Source organism: Ursus maritimus, unplaced genomic scaffold (genome assembly GCF_017311325.1).
Source record: "Ursus maritimus isolate PB19 unplaced genomic scaffold, ASM1731132v1 scaffold_5, whole genome shotgun sequence".
Lineage (NCBI taxonomy): Eukaryota > Metazoa > Chordata > Mammalia > Carnivora > Ursidae > Ursus > Ursus maritimus.
This window is the reverse complement of record NW_024426663.1, coordinates 584370-603975: the sequence shown is the minus strand read 5'-3', so window position 1 is coordinate 603975 and position 19606 is coordinate 584370. Positions and strand designations below refer to the sequence as shown.

At 36.2% G+C, this 19606-nt stretch overlaps 1 protein-coding gene across 2 annotated transcripts in view; it reads left to right on the top strand.

Moving 5' to 3' along the window:
- APC (APC regulator of WNT signaling pathway) overlaps positions 1–19606 on the top strand; it is a 125115-nt gene that overhangs the window by 64461 nt on the left and 41048 nt on the right. For both annotated transcript variants that reach the window (XM_040621974.1, XM_040621975.1), the window contains exons 5-6: positions 752–865; positions 13558–13641. In XM_040621974.1, the coding sequence (XP_040477908.1) occupies positions 752–865; positions 13558–13641 (198 nt within the window). The remainder of the gene's footprint in view (positions 1–751; positions 866–13557; positions 13642–19606) is intronic.

Sequence of the window (19606 nt, the reverse complement as noted above, 5' to 3'; positions counted from 1 at the left end):
ATTATTACCTCTTGATGCATGTCTTTATAAGTTTCATTACTTTGTCCTTTTCATTCCTTTGGTATGCCTACCAGTTATCTCAGTGCCTGGAATTTTAATCAGAGGATTAATTGATTTTTGAATGAATTAACACCCCCTGTAGGAAGAAGTACTTCTTTTTGTTTATTTCAAAATGCTTTTCATTTTTGGATTTTTACCAAAAAGTTTATATTGTTTTGCAATTTATGATTATCTGTATTAAATAAAAGCCTTTCCTTATCCCATTTTCTTCATTTTACAAATGGAGAGGTTTTCTCTGTTTAGTCTGCACGTTTATAACAATCCTTAAATTGAGGTATAAACTTAAGGATGATAGACTGTTTCTTGATTTTTCTTGTTGTCCACATCATTGTGCTAGTTTTTAATAATTAAAGTCGTACTTCTTCAGTGCAGAAGATGGGAACTGAAGAAGGCTTACCCTGCCCAACTGGACCAATTATATATTTTAAGTTTATCAGTACAATTTAAAGCCATTTGTGGCTATGGAGCAGTTGAAGTGTTTCAACTGAGCATTTCACATCAGGGACCCAGACTGAGCCCAGCACCTATAATCAAATTTTAGGACTCCTTGAAGTAAAAAATAATCTTGTTATGCTCAATAACCTACATATCTGATATTCATTTTCTTTATTGGTATTTATATGCTTTTTTGCTTTTACTGATAAGCACATAACATGAGGTATTAACATTTCAATTTAATTTGTGGTTTTAGTTTTCCTTACAAACAGATATGACCAGAAGACAATTAGAATATGAAGCAAGGCAAATCAGAGTTGCAATGGAAGAACAACTAGGTACTTGCCAGGATATGGAAAAAAGAGCGCAGGTAAATTATTTATTATTAAACTATAAAACAGCACAGGCTAGAGAAGAGCTATTAAGAATGTAATGGATTATAGCTCTGTTAACATTGATTAAATTTTATTATTAAAGATATTTATAAGTCTACCTTCATTTGGCACTATTTCAAAATAATGATTTATCATGGCTGCTGGGCAACATAACCAATCTTCACAGAATTCTGCCTCCACCATATTTCATTTCCCTGATACTGTTCTGCTTTGCCCTGGAACTGTGAGAGAGAAAAAGGGTTAGATGACGGTCATCTGGTAGCTGATAGCTAACTTCACTTCTCCTTTGAGATTTTTACTTCTTGTAATCTAAGTATGTGTAATAACATTCAGAATATTTCATTGCTCTTTAAGTTGTATGCAAAAAAAGGGAAGTCCTCATTTAAGGAACGATAGAGAATAATGGGAAAGGTGAAATGAGTTGGATGGAGAACATTCCCGTATTTCTGCCCTCAGCTGATGTCCAGAAAGAATATTAAATAGCTTTTCTATTTGCTAAGCATTTTCATACATTATTGAACTTAGCGCGTTGTATTTGCAAAAGTATATTACTGGCTGATGTTTTTAAGCCCTGAGGAGGCTTTACTGTTTACCTTTTCTATTTTAAAGCAAGTATGGGCATTTTTTTTTTAAAAAGAAAACTTTTAGGACAAACTGGTAAGAAAACATTGTTTGGAAGATTTTATTTAAGGGAATAATAAATAAAAGGGAATACATACATCTGTGTGTGTTATAAATACATTTTGTGTTCTAAAAAGTTTATTCGTAGTTTTAAAATCACAAATACAGGACATTTTACATCCTCAAAGTATAGTCTCTACCCTTTATGTGGTAGCTTCCTACACATAATGTATATTCATTTTACGTTACAGTATGGTGGTAGACTAAGGACATACTTAAACACCGGTACCATGGGACCTTTTATAGTCCATACCTGTTAGTTTCACAATGAAGCTAGAGGCTCAACTAATATATTCCATGTTAGTTAGTTATGCTGTAAGTCATATATATAATATACTTTTTGTTAATTTCCTCTCACCCCCATTCCATTCAAATTAATGTCTTAAATGCCAAAAGTAAAACTTTAAAAATAACCTTTTGGGGGGCCTGGGTGGCTCAGTCAGTTAAGCGTCTGACTCCTGGTTTTGGCTCAGCTCATGATCTCAGGGTCCTGGGATCGAACCACGGCAGGCTCTGCTCAGCAGGTGGTCTACTTGAGACTCTCTCCCTCTTCCTTTGCCCCTCCCCTACTCCCGTTCTTTCTCTCTCTCGCTAAAAGAAATAAATCTTTAAAAAAATAAATAAAAATAAGCCTTTCAATAGAAATATACATGAATATCTTTCTAATATTGGGGTAGAAAAGGATTTCTTAAACAGGGCATAAACACTATTTTTGAAAGAATAGACTGATAAATTTCACTATATTCGAATTCAGGATTTATCTTTCTCACGTACCTTAAAAATGTATGAATTTGGGGAAGAATGATAAACAACTCAGTAAATATATAGGTGCAACTATAGGTACCTATATGGGGGAAATTAAATTAGATCCCTAACTCATATCTTGTATAAGAAAAATTACAAATGGATTAAATATCTAAATGTGAAAAATAAACCTAAAATTAATGGAAGAAAATATAGGACAGCAAATGTTAATTGTCATAAAATTTTAAAACATTCTGCAGAAGATAAACTAAGGGAGAATATTTTTAACACATAAAAGGAAAAAGGTCACTATCCCTATAATGTAAGAATTCCTACAACTAGTAAGAAAAAGGCAACTCTTTTTAATGGGTAATGGTTGTAATCAACTTATTGAAAAAATGCAGATGATTAGTAAACACATACAAATGACTGGTAAACAATTTAGTGAAATTCAAAATAAAATCCACTCTTGCCCATGCCTGTGTGAGATTGTCTATCTTCAGCTGTCCCTGCGAACAGTTTGGTTATTTATTTATTTTTTATTTGTTCAGCACATATTTGGGCACCAAGAATGGTGATCCCTACTTTCCTATATACATGAAAGCAAAGGCTGGGAAAATGTACACCGAGTTGTTAATAGAGCTTACTTTTGGGGACTAGGGTTTGGTAGGGTGAAAGTTCCTTACGCTTCGTTTTTACCATAATTTTCTGTAATTATATGGATAATAGAGTTTATATGTTTCCTGCTTGATGGACATTTAGGTTGTTTTTAATTTTTCACTGTTTAAACAACTCTGATAAACATATTCATATCTTGTAAACATGCGTAGAATCTCTCTCGGTTAAGAGTCAGCAAGCTTTTTCTTAAAGAGTCATAAAAAATAAATAAATATATTATTCTTTGTGGGCCATATGGTCTCTGTCACAGCTACTCAACTCTGCCTTTGTAGCAAGAAAGCAACCATAGATGATTATATGTAAGCAAATGGGCTTGGTTGTGTTTCAGTAAAACTTAATTCACAAAAACAGATGGCTAATAGGCCCTAATTTGCTGACTTCAGCTCTAGGGTACATACCTAAAAGCGTCATTGCTGGCTATAAGGTGTGAGTGTTTTGAACTAGTGTTTGCCAAATTGCACTCAAAATGATTTTATCGATTTACATTTCTACTAGTAGTATGTCAGAATCGTTTTTCTTCTGTATGTCTCCAGCACTTGTGAGTCAGACTTCATAATTAACAGTTGGTGGGCAATGAAACATTAGCTTGTCATTTAATTTATATTTTCTTGAATACTACTGAAGTTGAATATCTTTTCATATATTTATTAGACTTTTGGACATTCTGTTATCTTTTTTCCCATTTTCTGTTATGTTAAATGTCTTACTCTTAAATATTTGAGCGATATATTAATATCCTCTTGATACCACTGTGTTATAGATAATACACATCACAGCCCCTCCCTGCAAAATCCTAATTAGTGTCTGATATAGAGCTAAATTAAGTATATTGCCATAGTTGTGCTTTCTATGAATTATTTATACATCTTTTCCTATTCTGGAATCAAAATTATCCTCTTATTTCTAATAGTTTTAATGTTTTATTTTTACAATTAGGTCTTTAATTCATCTCCAACATGCAGTTATGTATGTTTTGGAGGTAGGGATCTAATTTTACAAAGATACACACAAGTGTATATGATTTTTATATGTATATATATGTAATTATTTAATATATAGCTTAGATTTTAAATAATATATTGGTTTTTATTAATATGTGATAAATTATCTATAATAGTATATACACAGATATGTGCATATTTATGTTTTTAACTAAATTACCCATTATCTTTATTTGATACCTCAGTATTTCCCTATTGATTAGTAATGCCATCTCTGGCATATGTTAAGTTTATATTTGGTTGATATTTCTAGACTCTATTCCACTAATTTTTTTTAGATTCTCTGTGCCTGCACTCATACCACATTTGTTTTATTTGCAGTAGTTTTATAAATCGTGGTACCTGGTAGAGTGAGTTCTCCTATTTTTGTTTGTAAAATTGTGGTTGTATTCTGTCTCATTACTCTTCTGTCTGAAATTTAGTTTCAGCTTCTCTAATTTAAAGAAAAGCTTGATACATTTTTTATTAGAATCACATTGAATTTATAAATTAATTTGAAGAGAGTTCCTTTCTTTACATAATAAAGATTGGTTCTTGGTTGAAAGGAATGACTGTGGAGCCAGACCTCCTAGGTTCTAATTCCAGACCTGCTACTTATCAGCACTGATTTCGGGTAAATTTTCTGCCTCAGTTTTCTCATTGGTAAAATATAATACTAAACTGAAATGTGAGGATTAAATGAGTTAATACATGTAAAAGCACTTAGAATCTGACACATAGTAAAACTCAATATATATTAGGTTTTGTTATTAATTTTATATCTCCATTCATTTAGCTGTAATTTTATGTCCCTCAATAAAGTTTTGTAATATCTTCTATATAAATATTTTATATGTTTTTTTTATTATTCCTAGAAATCATATAGTTTTTGTTACTGTTTATGAATGGGATTTACTATAATTACTAAATTACATTTAAGTAATAAGTATCCAGTGACCTTCCTGAATTCTTGAATTAAATTGTCTCAGTAGTTTAAGATTTTCTTGCATTTTTCTTGCATTTTCCATATAATCTGTCAAATATGGCAGTTGCATTTTTTTTTTTTTGCGTTGTTTGCAAAAGAACAGTAATTTTCTTTGCCCTTTTCAGTTGCTTGGTTTCTTTTTTTTTTCTCTCTTTATACTGCATAAGAACTCTAATACATCTTTGAATAAGAAGCAGTGATATTGGTCTTCTCTGTCTTACTATGACTTTAAAGGGACTCCTCCTAAAATTTCACTGTTAAGTGTGTTGTTTATTCAGTTTTTGATAGATACCCTTCCTCAAGTTAAGGAATTTACCTTCTATTCCCAGTTTGTTGAGAGTTATCCTGAATCTGTATTGAACTATATTATTCTTACAATTTTTTAAAATTAGTTTTTCAAATGTCATACCAACTGCATTACCCTGAACTGTTAAGCACTTGTTATTAAGCATAGTTTCACCAGTATTCAAATAAGGTTATCATATAAAAAAAGGAAAGAGATACTACTGGCTTCTTCCATTTTCATTTTGAGAAACAGAAGTACAGGGGTTGTGTTATTAGAAATCCTCAACCACAGTGGGTGTCAAGACATAGAACGATTTCAAGATTTAGTGACATATTGGCAATACAGAAATCAAGAGGAATATTAGATACAATTCCCTGCTTTCATCTTCTAAATATTAAAATTTTTAATTTAAGGTTTTTTTGGTGGACCCTTCCCCCCTTCCTGGGCTGTGCTTCTAAGGAGCTCATCAGGAGGCTTTAGTCCCAGCACTGTAGGACCCCTCCCACAGAGGACTGGGGGCACAAAAAGCTTGCTGGCTCTGCCCCCCAGCTCTGTGCTATGGGAGACCTGCCCTCTCCAATACTCTCTTAGCCAGAGCCCTACAAGGCAGTGCCAGAGGCCTGGTAGTGTGTAGGCAGCCCCTGCAGTGGCCAGCACACTCCAAAGTAACTTCAACCCCAAGAAAGGGGAAGATAACCACACATACCAGTCAAAGGAGGCCCCAGTAGGGGGCTGGAAGCAGACAAGGGCTTTGCAGGTCCCACCCACCAACAAAAGCTTCTCCGGACAACACGCGACACAGCAGTTTGGTGCTCCTGCATCTCTAACAAGCCCCTGGTCTGACCCAACTCATGTCCCAGGCATCCCCAGACTGGCCCACTACAGGAACCAGACACTGTCCACAACAAGCAGAAGAGAGCCATAGCAGATGACTGGACTGAAGGAAAAATTAGCCACAACAGCAGGGCACACACATCACACATAGGAGACACCCCTAAAGCACCAGGTTCTGGGGAACAGGAGACACTGCACAGCAGGGCACTACAGGACCTCTTCTTCATAAGGCCATTACTTTCAGGTGCAGGAAACACAGCTGTCTTTCCTAACACAGAGAAACAGATACAGAGAGTTAGATAAAATGAGGAGATAGAAGAGTGTGTCCGAAATGAAACAATAGGACAAAATCATAGCAAGAGACCTAAGCAAAACAGAGATACGTAATATGCCTGAGAATTAAAAGAAGTGATCATTAAGATCCTCACTGGACTTGAGTAAAGAGTGGAGGACCTCAGTGAGGCCTTAACGATGAGATAAAGACCCAGTCAGAGATGAAGGACACATTAAACAAAATAGTAAAAATACACTAGGTGGAATAAATAGTAGAAGCAGAAGAATGAATCAGTGACTTGGAGGACAGAGTAATGGAAAGTAATCAAGCTGAGCAGATGAGAGAAAAAATTATGCGAAAGGAGAATAGACTTAGGGAACTCATTGATACCATCAAGCATAATAACATACATTATAGAGATCCCAAAAGGAGAAGAGAGAGAAAAGGGGGCAGAAAATTTATCTGCAGAAATATTAGCTGAAAACTTCCTGAATCTGGGGAAGAAAACAGAAATCTACATCCAGCAGGCACAGAGATCCCCCAACAAAATCAGCCCAGGGAGGTCCACACCACAACATGTTGATAAGATGGCAAAAAGTAGTGATGAAGAAGGAATTTTAAAAGCAGCAAGAGAGAAGAAACCAGTTATATACAAGGGAAACCCTGTAAGGCTATCAGTGGGTTTTTCAGCAGAATTTTGCAGGCCTGAAAAGAGTAGCATGATATATTCAAAGTACTGAAAGAAAAAAACCTGCAGCCAAGAATATCCAGCAAGGCTATCATTCAGAAGAGAAGGAGAAATAAATAGTTTCCCAGACAAACGAAAGTAAAGGAATTCATTGCCACTAACCCAGCCCTACAAGAAAAGTTTAAAGAGGACTCTTTCAGTGGAAAGACCATACACAAGACGAAGGAAACTAGGAAGCACAAAAGTAGTAAAAATAAGTATATCTATAAAAATCAGTCTAAAGGGGTACACCTGAGTGGCTTAGTTAAGTGTCTGCCTTTGGCTCAGGTCTTGATCCCAGGGTCCTAGGATCGAGTCCCACATCGGGCTCCTTGCTTAGCAGGGATCCTCCTTCTCCCCCTGCTTGTGCTCTATCTCTCTCTGGCAAATAAATAATATTTTTTTTTAAAAAAATAGAGGACTCACAAAATAAAAGGATGTAAAGTATGATACCATATACCTAAAATGTGGAAAGGAGAGGAGTAAAGAATGGGTTCAACCTTAAGCGACCATCATCTTAATACAGACTTCTGTATATAGATGTTGCATACAAACCAAATGGTAACTACAAAGCAAAAACCAATATTATGCAAAAATAAAAAGAAAGGAATCCAAGTATATTACTCAAGAAAGCCAGCTAGTGGAGAGAAGAGAGCAAGAGAAGAAAGGAATGGGAAAAAACTACAAGAACAACCATAAAACCAGTAACAAACTGGCAATAAATACATACCTATCAGTAATTACTTCGAATGTAAATGGACTTAATGCTCCAATCATAAGACATAGGGATACAGAATAGATTAAAAAACAAGACCCATCTATATGCTGCCTACAAGAGACTCATTTCAGACCTAAGACACATGCAGATTGAAAGTGAAGGGATGGAGAAGCATTTATCACACAAATGGATGTGGAAGGAAAGCTGAGATAGTAATATTTATATCTGACAAAATAGACTTTGAAATAAAGACTGTAACAAGAGACAGAGAAGGACACTATACAGTCATTAAGGGGATGATCCAGCAGGGAAATCTAACAATTGTAAATATTTATGGACCCAACATGGGAGCCCCCAAGTATTTAAAGGAGTTAATAACAAACGAAGAAAGTGATAGATAATAACGCAATAATAGTAAGGGACTTTAACACCCCACTTCCATCAGTGGGCAGATCATCCAAGCAGAAAAATCAAGAAGAAAACAATGGCTTTGAATGATACATTGGACTAGGAGGATTTAACAGATATATTCAGAACGCTCCATCCTAAAACAGCAAAATACACATTCTTTTCAAGTGTACATGGAACATTCTCCAAATAGGTCATATATTAGGCCACAAAACAAGTCTCAACAAGGTCAAAAAGATCAGAGTCAATCCATGCATCTTTTCTGACCACAACACTTTGAAACTAGAAGTGAACCACAAGAAAAAAATCTGGAAAGACCACAAATACATGGAGGCTAACTACCATGCTACTAAACAATGAATGTCAACCAAGAAATCAAATAGAAAATCAAAAAGTACATGGAGACAAATTAAAATGAAAACATAATGCTCCAAAATCTTTGGGATGCAGCCAAAGCTATTCTAAAAGGGAAGTTTATAGCGATACAGGCCTACCTTAAGATGCATGAAAAATCTCAAATAAAAAATCTAACCTTACACCTAAAGGAGCTAAGACAGAAAAACAAACAAAATCCAAAATCAGCAGAAGGAAGGAAATAATAAAAATTAGAGTGGAAATAAACAAAGTAGAAACTTAAAAAAAAATAGAACAGATTGGTGAAACCAGGAGCTGGTTCTTTGAAAAGATCAACAAAATTGATAAACCTCTAGCTAGACTCATTTAAAAAAAAGAGAGAGAGAGAGAAAGAGGATTCAAATAAAATCAGAAATGAAAGAAGAGAAATAACAACTGACACCACAGAAATACAAAGATTATAAGAATGTTATGAAAAATTATATGCCAACAAATTGGACAACCTAGAAGAAATGGATAAAGTCCTGGAAACATATAGCCTTCCAAAATTGAATCAGGAAGAAATAGAAAATTAGAAGACTGGGTACCAGCAATGTAATTGAGGTAGTAATCAGAAGACTCCCAGCAAACAAGTCCAGACCAGATAACTTCACAGCAAAATTCTACCAAACATATAAAGAAGAGTTTATACCTCTTCTCAAACTATTCCAAAAAACAGAACAGGAAGGAAAACTTTTAAATTCATTCTACAAGGCATGCATTACCCTGATACCAAAACCAGATAAAGACACTAGAAAAAGAGAACTACAGGCCAGTATCTGTGGTGAACATGGACGCAGAATTCCCCAACATACTATTAGCAAACTGAATCCAACAATACATTTAAAAAAATCATTCACCACCATCAACTGGGATTTATTTCCAGGATGCAAGGGTGGTTGAATATTCGCAAATCAGTCAATATGATGCATCACATTAAGAGAAAGGATAAAAACCATATGTTCATTTCAGTAGGCGCAAAAAAAAAAGCATTTGACAAAGTACAACGTCCATTCATGATTAAAACCCTCCACAGAGTAGGTTTAGAGGGAACATACCTCAACATAATAAAGGCCTTTATGAAAAACCCAGTGCTAACATCATCCTCAATGAGGAAAAACTGAGAACTTTCCCCTAAGATCAAGAACAAGACAAGGATATCCACTCTCACTTTTATTAACATAATACTGGAAGTCCTAGCCACAGCAGCCAGACAAGAAAAAGAGATAAAGGGCATCCAGATTGGTAAGGAAGAAGTAAAACTTTCACTATTTGCAGATGACACGATACTGAATATAGAAAACCCTAAAGACCACCAAAAAACTGCTAGAATTAATAAACGAATTCAGTAAGGTTCCAGGATATAAAATCACTGTACAGAAATCTGTTGCATTTCTACACACTAATAATGAAGCAACAGAAAGAGAAATTAAGAAAGCAATCCCATTTACAATTGCAACAAAAATAATAAAATACCTAGGAATAAACTTAAGGAGGTGAAAGACCTGTACTCTGAAAACTATAAAACACTGATGAAAGAAATTGAAGACGACACAAAGAAATGGAAAGACATTCCATGCTCATGGATTGAGAGAACAAATATTAAGATATCCATACTACCCAAAGCCGTGTACACATTTAATGCAATCCCTATCCAAATACCAGTAGCATTTTTCACAGAACTAGAACAAACAAACCTGAAATGTGTATGGAACCACAAAAGACCTCAATAGCCAAAACAATCTTGAAAAAGAAAAAGCTGGAAGTATCCCAATTCCAGATTCAAGTTATACTACAAAGCTGTAGTAATCAAAACAGTACGGCACTGGCACAAAAATAGACACATAGATCAGTGGAACAGAATAGAGAGCCCAGAAACAAACCCACAATTATATGGTCAGTTAATCTTCAACAAAAGAGGCAAGAATATGCAACAGGAAAAAGACAGTCTCTTCATCAAGTGGTGTTGGGGAAACTGGACTGCAACACAAAAAAGAATAAGACGACCACTTTTTTACACCATACACAAAGCTGAATTCCAAGTGGATTATAGACTTAAATGTGAGACTTAAAACCAGAAAAATCCTAGAAGAGAACATAGGCAGTAGTTTCTCTGACATTGGCTGTAGCAGCTTTTTTCTAGATAACTCCCCTAAGGCAAGAGAAACAAAAGCAAAAATAAACGGTTGGTATTACATCAAAAAGCTTCTGCACAGAGAAGGAAACAGTCAACAAAACTAAAAGGCAACTGACTGAATGGGAAAATATATTTGCAAACGACATATCTGAAAAAGGGTTGGTATCAAAATATATAAAGAACTTACTCAACTTAACTCAACTTACTCAAAACCCCAGAACCAGATAATCCAATGAAAATATGGCCAGAAGATAGGAACAGACATTTCTCCATCTCCATACAGATGGCCAACAGACACATGAAAAGATGCTCAACATCACTCATCATCAGGAAAATGCAAATCAAAACAACAATAAGATATCACCTCACACCTGTCCGAATGGGTAAAATCAGAAACACAAGAAACAAGTGTTGACGAGGATGTGAAGAAAGGGGAATCCTCTTGCACTGTTAATGGGAATGCAGACTGGTGCAGCCATTCTGGAAAACAGTGTGGAGTTTCCTCAAAAAGTTAAAATTTGAACTACCCTACAATCTCGTAATTGTACTACTGGGTATTTACCCAAAGAATATGAAAACACTAATTCAAAAGACTACATGCACCCCTGTGTTTATTGCAGCACTACTTACAATAGCCAAATTATGCAAACAGCCCAAGTGTCCATCAACTAATGAATGGATACAGAAGATGTGGTGTATATATAGAATAGAATATTACTCAGCCCTAAAAAAGAATGAAATCTTGCCATTTGCAGTGACATGGATGGACCAGAGTATAATGCTAAGTGAAATAAATCAGAGAAAGACAAATACCGTATGATTTCACTCATGGGAAATTTAAGAAACAAAACAAATGAACAAAGGGGAAAAAGAGACAAACCAAGACTCCTACTATAGAGGACAAGCTGTTGGTCACCAGAAGGGAGGTGGCGGGGCAGTGGGTGAGATAGTGATAGGGATTAAGGAGTGTACTGAAAACGATGAGCACTGAGCAGTGTGTAGAATTGTTGAATCACTATATTGTACACCCGAAACGAATCTAGCACTGTATGTGTACTATTCTGGAGTGAAAATGAAAAAATGAAATAAAAAAAGATTTTATTGGTGGAGGGGAGCTTGTTAATATAGAGAAAGAGGAAAACCTATACAGAGCTAATTGTGCATAGTTTCTTTCTTTCATGTAAAGCCAGAAAATGTTTACCATCTGGTTGTAGAGGTGTTCACTCGTCTTTGCAGTATATTTAGAAAGCTACCAAAAATATAGGCATTTCTCCTTCAGCATGTTTTCGTGAGTAAATTAGATATGGAAAGCTTTGTTAATTAGAGAACACTACCTACCTTAAGTTCACTGTTTTCACAGTCACAGCAGAGAATCAGCATAGTTGTAGTGTTGTGAGGGAAGGGAGAAAGGGAGGGAAGAAGGAAGATTTGGTTTTGGGGTTGTTTTTGTTTTTGGTGAGCACAATTTTTAGTTTTTCTGTGGTTGTTTATCGTGACATTGGATAATAGCAGCAATAAGTTGTTTTTACTGTGTAATAAAATCATAGGGATATTGTATTTAAGCAAAACTAGATATTGTCAGTGGGTAGGTTTTATATGGAAGTTTTTAAACTTTATATACTTAAACTATTTCAGTTCTTTTAGTATTTATTGAGAAATATGCACTCAGGAATCTTGTGTTGATGGGGCACATAATCAAAACTAGTTTGGAAATGACTCCATCTAGCCTCTAACACTTTGTTCCCCATCAAAACAACTACTCTTCTAATTTCTGGTGCCTCAATATTAAGATGTCAACTGTAGAATTACCACAGAACATGATATAACACTGGCAGAACTTGTTTCTAAAACCTACATATTTGTTGTCATGAAGGTAATTAAAATAATTTAAATTTACAAGGTTTTCATATACAAGTGATTTGGTTTTTCTCACTTCCGCTTGTGCTCATTAATTTAAAGCAAAATCTAGCTTTTTTTTTTTAAAGAGAGAGCGCACAAGAGCAGGGTCGTGGGGGCAGGGGAAGAGAGAAAATCTTAAGCAAGCTCTCCACTGAGCCACTGAGCAGAGCTCAGCACAGACCCTGAGCTGAAACCCAGAGTTGGAGGCTTAACTGACTGAGCCACCCAGGTGCCCGCAAATGTAGCTTTTTGTAAAAATACTTTCCCACATTGTTTCAGTTCCACGGTGTTCATCTGTAGTAGGTGCTTTGTGTTCACTTCATGGTCTTAGGGTAGTGGGAAAGCAAGGCCCTAACGTCACTGTGATCCTAGTGTTGGGAGCAAAAATAATGTTGAGCTGCAGGAGGTATTTTTGGGAAAGCTATGTTTGAAAGGCACTAATGTCTTGTAATAGGAATAACTCTTGAACGGGTTAATGCTATGTTTAAACCCTTGTGTCTACTGAAACAAATCAGATGCTCCTTCTCTTTACACATACACCATGCTTTGTATAAATCTGTGACATCATACTGGCATCTGGGTTAGTGTAAAGATCAAATTTAAGTGTAATTTTCTCTTTGTTGAACTGCTTTTGAGAATAATTAAAATACCAATTTTTTTTACCACATGCATCATGCAGTTTGATATATGACTTATATTTGTACAATTTTCCTAAACAACTCTATTATATAAAATTAGATGTATTAAAAAATTGAACTGCCGCACTGTGTCATCAGTGTGTGAATATATGTATACATATCTAACTTCTTGTATTAGAATGACTTAGCATAACCCTGAGCTGTGAAATGATAGCAATAGTATGACTATTTATACTAATGTTTTTAGTAAAATTAGATCTAATTTGGTCACTTACTTTCTTTTAGCGAAGAGTAACCAGAATTCAACAAATAGAGAAGGACATACTTCGTATACGACAGCTTTTACAGTCCCAAGCAACAGAAGCAGAGGTTAGTAAATTGGTTTTTTTGTTTGTTTACAGATATAAATATAGTTTTCTAAGAAAATATGTCTAATTAATGCGGCATCATTGAAATATAGATGTTCTTCTAAAGAATTGAGACACTTCATAAGTTTTTTCATGAAATTAAGTGAATTATCAAAAACCTTGACTATGTTGATCTTTTAATAACTCCTACTCAATTAAAATTTATAGAGCCGTAAATACAGATACTTTACTTCAGTCATCAGATTACATATAATCAGATAACTAACTTAATTTGGGTATTACCAACTAGTAAATAAGCTATTACCTGTATGTAATTCATGATTAAAACTGATCATACAAATTCATTTATGCTTGCGCCACAGTCCTCATTAAAATTACAGTATATTAAATTTTAAAAAATAAACTATTATGAAAAAAATAAAATAAAATTACAGTAAAAGGATAAAATGAAAAAGGCACGAAGACAGGGGAGGTAACAGTAAAATTGGGGAAGCTGGAAAGCCAGTAAATAAATGTACAGTTTTAGTAGATAGTGAATTAACCCCTAAGTCAGCAGTAAGAAGTCATGAAGCAACTCATTTTATACTGTGGAGTCCTAAACGTTCCAAAATAGGTACCTGTGGATGTGAGGGTTAAAAAAAGTATCTAAAATCTTAGAGGATGTTTGAAAATTTGTTCAGAAGCAGGTGGAGACTCCAGAGGCTGTCTTAAACTCTTAGTAGTGGGTTGACTTCTTTCTAACCCCAGCAAAAGATGAGTGACTTATTCTAGAAAGGGTAAAAGAAAGGGTCTTCAGGTAGGGGTAACCTTAGTGTAACTGAAGGTGGGGTATCCTTCTAAAAACTGAAATAAGTGAAAATTTACTTACGGAATGCCAGAACCCTCACTGGCATCCAGGCTTATAATACAGGCAAGTTCCTAGAAACAGCTTTTCTAAGAAATGTGGCCAACCCAAGAAAACAGACCTAAAGGTACTGACATTAGAGGATTCCCCAGTAAAGCAACCCAGCTGGACCATCCGTTAGAATAGCTATAGTTGCCAGTCTTCATCCCTCATGCATAGTGTCACTTAACCTTTTCATAGGTAGCCCATTCTGAAATAGGGATGGACAGCTAAAGACTACCAAACGTTTTAAGTAAGTTCCCAAAAAGAAAGATGTAATGGCAAAAGATAGTATGCAGAGAGAACACTTTATTTATTTATTTATTTTAAAGATTTTATTTATTTATTTGACAGAGATAGCCAGCGAGAGAGGGAACACAAGCAGGGGGAGTGGGAGAGGAAGAAGCAGGCTCCCAGCGCAGGAGCCTGACGCGGGGCTCGATCCCAGAACGCCGGGATCACGCCCTGAGCTGAAGGCAGACGCTTAACGACTGAGCCACCCAGGCGCCCCTTGAGAGAACACTTTAAAACCTATAACTAACATTAATATTCTCAGATAAAAGAGAATGCGTCCATGGTGGTAGGAAACGATGGTACGCAAAAGGAACATTCAGAGAATTCAAGAAAGAGTTCTTGGGAATTAAAAGTGTGGTGGTAGCAGAAATGAAAATTCAGAAAGGTTAGAAGATAAATCTCTCAGAAAATAGAAAGATAGGAGATGGAAAACAGATGAGAAAATCAGAGAAGCATTCCTGGAGGGTTCACTATCCAAATAAAAAGGAGTTCCAGAATGAGAATGGAGGAACTAGAGAGAGGAAATTATCACAGAAATAAAATACCCTGGAATTCAAGGACATAGTTTTCCAAATAAAATGGTCTCTTCAGTATCCAGTACCACAGATGAAAAAAAATCCCACAGCAGGCACATCATGGTACAATTTCATTTCACTAGGAATAAAAAGAAAGTCCTAAGACATTCTAGAGAAGGAGAGGAAAACAAGCAAAAAACAAAAAAACAGAGGCGCCTGGGTGGCACAGCGGTTAAGCGTCTGCCCTCGGCTCAGGGCGTGATCCTGACGTTATGGGATCGAGCCCCACATCAGGCTCCTCTGCTAAGAGCCTGCTTCTTCCTCTCCCACTCCCCCTGCTTGTGTGCCCTCTCTCGCTGGCTGTCTCTCTCTCTGTCAAATAAATAAATAAAATCTTTAAAAAAACAAAAAACAAAAAAAAACAAAAACCCAAAAACCAAAAATGTCTCTAGCTATATAAAAACAGCAACACTGGAAGCTCTGAAGTAGAATACCAATCTCTTGAAATTTCTGAAAGAAAATTATTTCCAGCTATATTCTAACACCTGTTCTCTGACACTACTGGGTGTGCCATATGTAATTCCTTTCAGTTCTGACACAAGTACCCGGAGTGCAGACCCCACATTAAAGGATAAAGTCATTCACAAGACTGCCCTCACTTCAGACACCAGCTAAAAGTGTCAGGTGTCCCCAAGCCACCCACACTTTAAACAGCTTGCGGTAAATTCTATCCTAAGTGGGTATATTCTAGTACAATTCGATTCTGACGCTTAACTACCTGGAGTTAACATAGCCTTACAGGTTAGTGGCAGAGTCTTTCACAAGACTACCTTCCCAAGCCACCCATACTTGCGCCCAACTGACTACAAAGTAGGGGCCTACCACGCCCCCCTAGGTTCAGTAATTCACTGGAGTGACTCAGAACTCACTGGAGATGCTACATGTACAATTAGAGTTTTATTATAGAGGATACAGATCAGGGACTGCCAAACGAGGAGGCCTCTATAGGGCAAGATCTGGGGAAAGTGAGGGATAAAGGATGCGCAGCTTCCGCACTCTCCTAGAATCTCAACGTGTCATTCTCCCAGCACATCAGTATGTTCATCAGCCAGGAAGCTCCACTGAGCTTCAGTGTCCAGAGTTTTATTGGGGTTTCATTATGGAGGCATGCTTGATTAAACAGGTGGCTATATGATTGACCTCAATTTCCAGCCCCCTCTCTTGCTCCACCCTGGAGGTCAGTCTGGCCCAAAGTTCCAACCTTCTAGTCACCTGGTTGGTTGTTTTCCTCTATGCCTGACTCTTTTTTTTTTTTTTTTAAAGATTTTATTTATTTATTTAACAGATATAGCCAGCGAGAGAGGGAACACAAGCAGGGGGAGTGGGAGAGGAAGAAGCAGGCTCACAGCAGAGTAGCCTGATGTGGGGCTCGATCCCATAACGCCGGGATCACGCCCTGAGCCGAAGGCAGGCGCTTAACCGCTGTGCCACCCAGGCGCCCCTCTATGCCTGACTCTTAACTTTGGTTTTAGTACATCTGAATTTGAAATATGCAGAAACATGTATTGGCTAAGTGGGCATTTTAAGTACAAGTGCTATGAAGTCATATTCCTAAAAGCAGTTTAACTTGGCTGTCTTAAACCAATACAAACTAGGTATTTGTAATATAAGAAATACGTATCCAGTTTGCAATGTTGACTCTTAAGGACTGGGGGGGGGGGGTAAAAAGAACAGTATCTCTGCTCCTTTTTCAGTCTCACTGGTATTATTGTTTGGCAGTATTTTGGTTGTTGCCACCCCTTTGGCTTTCCAGTGTAGTTGATCTTTTCTTCCCCCTTGACTAAACTTACTATAATACCCTTTTTTTAACACTATTTTGAAATAGGCAGACTTTTGTTTTTATTGAACAGCACTACATTTTATATTTTCTCTTTTATATTCTCTGCTCTGAGGTTTTGCTGTGCTGTTTTTCTCATTTCTTTAGTTACAGTTTTTTCCTCTTTCTTACATACTGATTATTATTTTTTGTCTGTATCTAACAGATTCTTTTATATTTTGGCATGAATATATGCATTTATTTTTTTCTGGTTGATTGACTCTTTTATTTGTATGAAATAGCTCTGTGTATTGCATATAATACTCTTCACCTTGAATTTCATGTTGTTTGCTATTAATATTACTACCTAGCTTTTTGTTATCATTTTCCCACTATAACATATTCCCTACTGGTATTTCCAAAGTTTACCAACTTTCTGGCCTCTGGAAAGCCCTAAGAAATTGTCAGTTGTTAATTGCCACCCTTATTTTCCAGCATGGTTATAAGTATTTTGCAGGTTGGAGACTTGTTCATGTGTTTTGAATTTGTTCAAAACTTTTATTCATACCATTGAATCTGGGGCCAACTGTCCACTGTTGTGATCCAGTCTCTTCTTGCTTTCTTTTGTTATGAAAATGATTGTATCAGTCATAGCCTCCAGTGGTTACATTTAGTCTACTAGTTCAGTGACTGTGGATTAAAGGAAGGTGCCATGTCACATTTAAGAAAGAACCAAACCTTTTTTTTTTTATTTGCTTTTTAAAGTTTCTTTATTCCATCATTGTTGTTTGGCTAATATAGATAAGTGGGAGAATCTGGAAAATGGAGAAAACCACGGCTTGGACACTCATAATTTAGTTCATATACAGTGTAGAAAAGAAAAGAGATCTGTCAAATAATTTCTCCACCATGAAGTGTATTGCATATAGCCCTGTCTTTGTCCTACCTGTTGACAACTCTGGTTTGGGGTCTAGATGCAGTACATAATTCAAGTGATGTAATTATTGCGCATGATTCAAATATCAAAAATTACAAAAAGCAACCAGTTCTACCACTTTCTTGTATATGTTTTCAGAAAAGGTGGATTAGGGGCGCCTGGGTGGCTTAGTCATTAAGCGTCTGCCTTCGGCTCAGGGCGTGATCCCGGCATTCTGGGATCGAGCCCCCATATCAGGTTCCCTGCTCTGCTGGGAGCCTGCTTCTTCCTCTCCCACTCCCCCTGCTTGTGTTCCCTCTCTCGCTGGCTATGTCTATCTCTGTCAAATAAGTAAATAAAAGCTTTAAAAAAAAAAAAAAAAGAAAAGGTGGATTATTTATCGACAAGCAAATACATTTGGGGAGATCAAAAAGATGGGAGCTGTGAGGAGAATTGTAGTGTGGTTGTAAAATCTCTAGAAAAAAGCCAGTGAGAGAGCCAGGTGGCTCAGTCGGTTGAGCATCTGACTTCATTTTGGCTCAGGTCCTAAGATCGAGCCCCATGTCGGGCTCCATTCTCTGCAGAGAGTCTGCTTGAAGATTCTCTGTCTTGTTCTCTCTCTCAAATAAATAAGAAAATAAATCGTTAAAAAAAATAGATAGCCGGTGAGAAATATTTATTAAAATCCTATGCAAAAAAAAAAAAAATCCTATGCAAAGTACTTTTATAACTATTTGTAAGGAGATAGCTCAATTTAAAAATGGGCAAAAGATTTGAATAGATATTTCACCAGAAAACGTACAGGAATGGCTGGTAAGCACATGAAAATATGCTCACCATCGTTAGTCATTCAGGAAATGCAAATCAAAACCACAGTGAGATACCACTTTATACCCATTAGGATGGCTATAATCATAAAAACAGATAATAAGCATTGGCAAGGATGTGGATAAATAGAAGCCATCATACATTGCTCTTGAGAATGTAAATGTATAGCCACTCGGAAAACATTTTGGCAGTTACTTAAAATATCAAACATAGAGTCATGTGATCCAGCAATTCCACTTCAAGGTACTTATCCAAGAGAAATGAAAACATATGTTCACACAAAGACTTTAACCTGAATGTTCATAGCAGTATTATTCACAGTAGCCCCCAAAGTAGAAACAATGCAAATGTGTATCAGCTGGTGAATGATTAAGCACGGGGTGGTATATCTTTACAACAGAATACTGTTCTGCAGTGAAAAGGAACAAATTGGTGACACATACTGCAACATGGATCAAGCTCAAAAAGATGCTAAGTAAAAGAAACCAGACATGTAAATCCACATATTTCATTTATAAGAAATGTCTAGAAAAGTTAAATTTATAAAGACAGAAAGTAGTTAAGCCAGGGCTGTGGGTGGGAATGAGGATTAACTATAAATGAGCACAAGGGATCCTATTAGAATGATAAAAATGTTCTAAAGCTGGGTTATGGTGATGCTTGCTATGCTTATAAAAAATTATACACTTAAAGTGGGTGAATGTTGTGGTATGC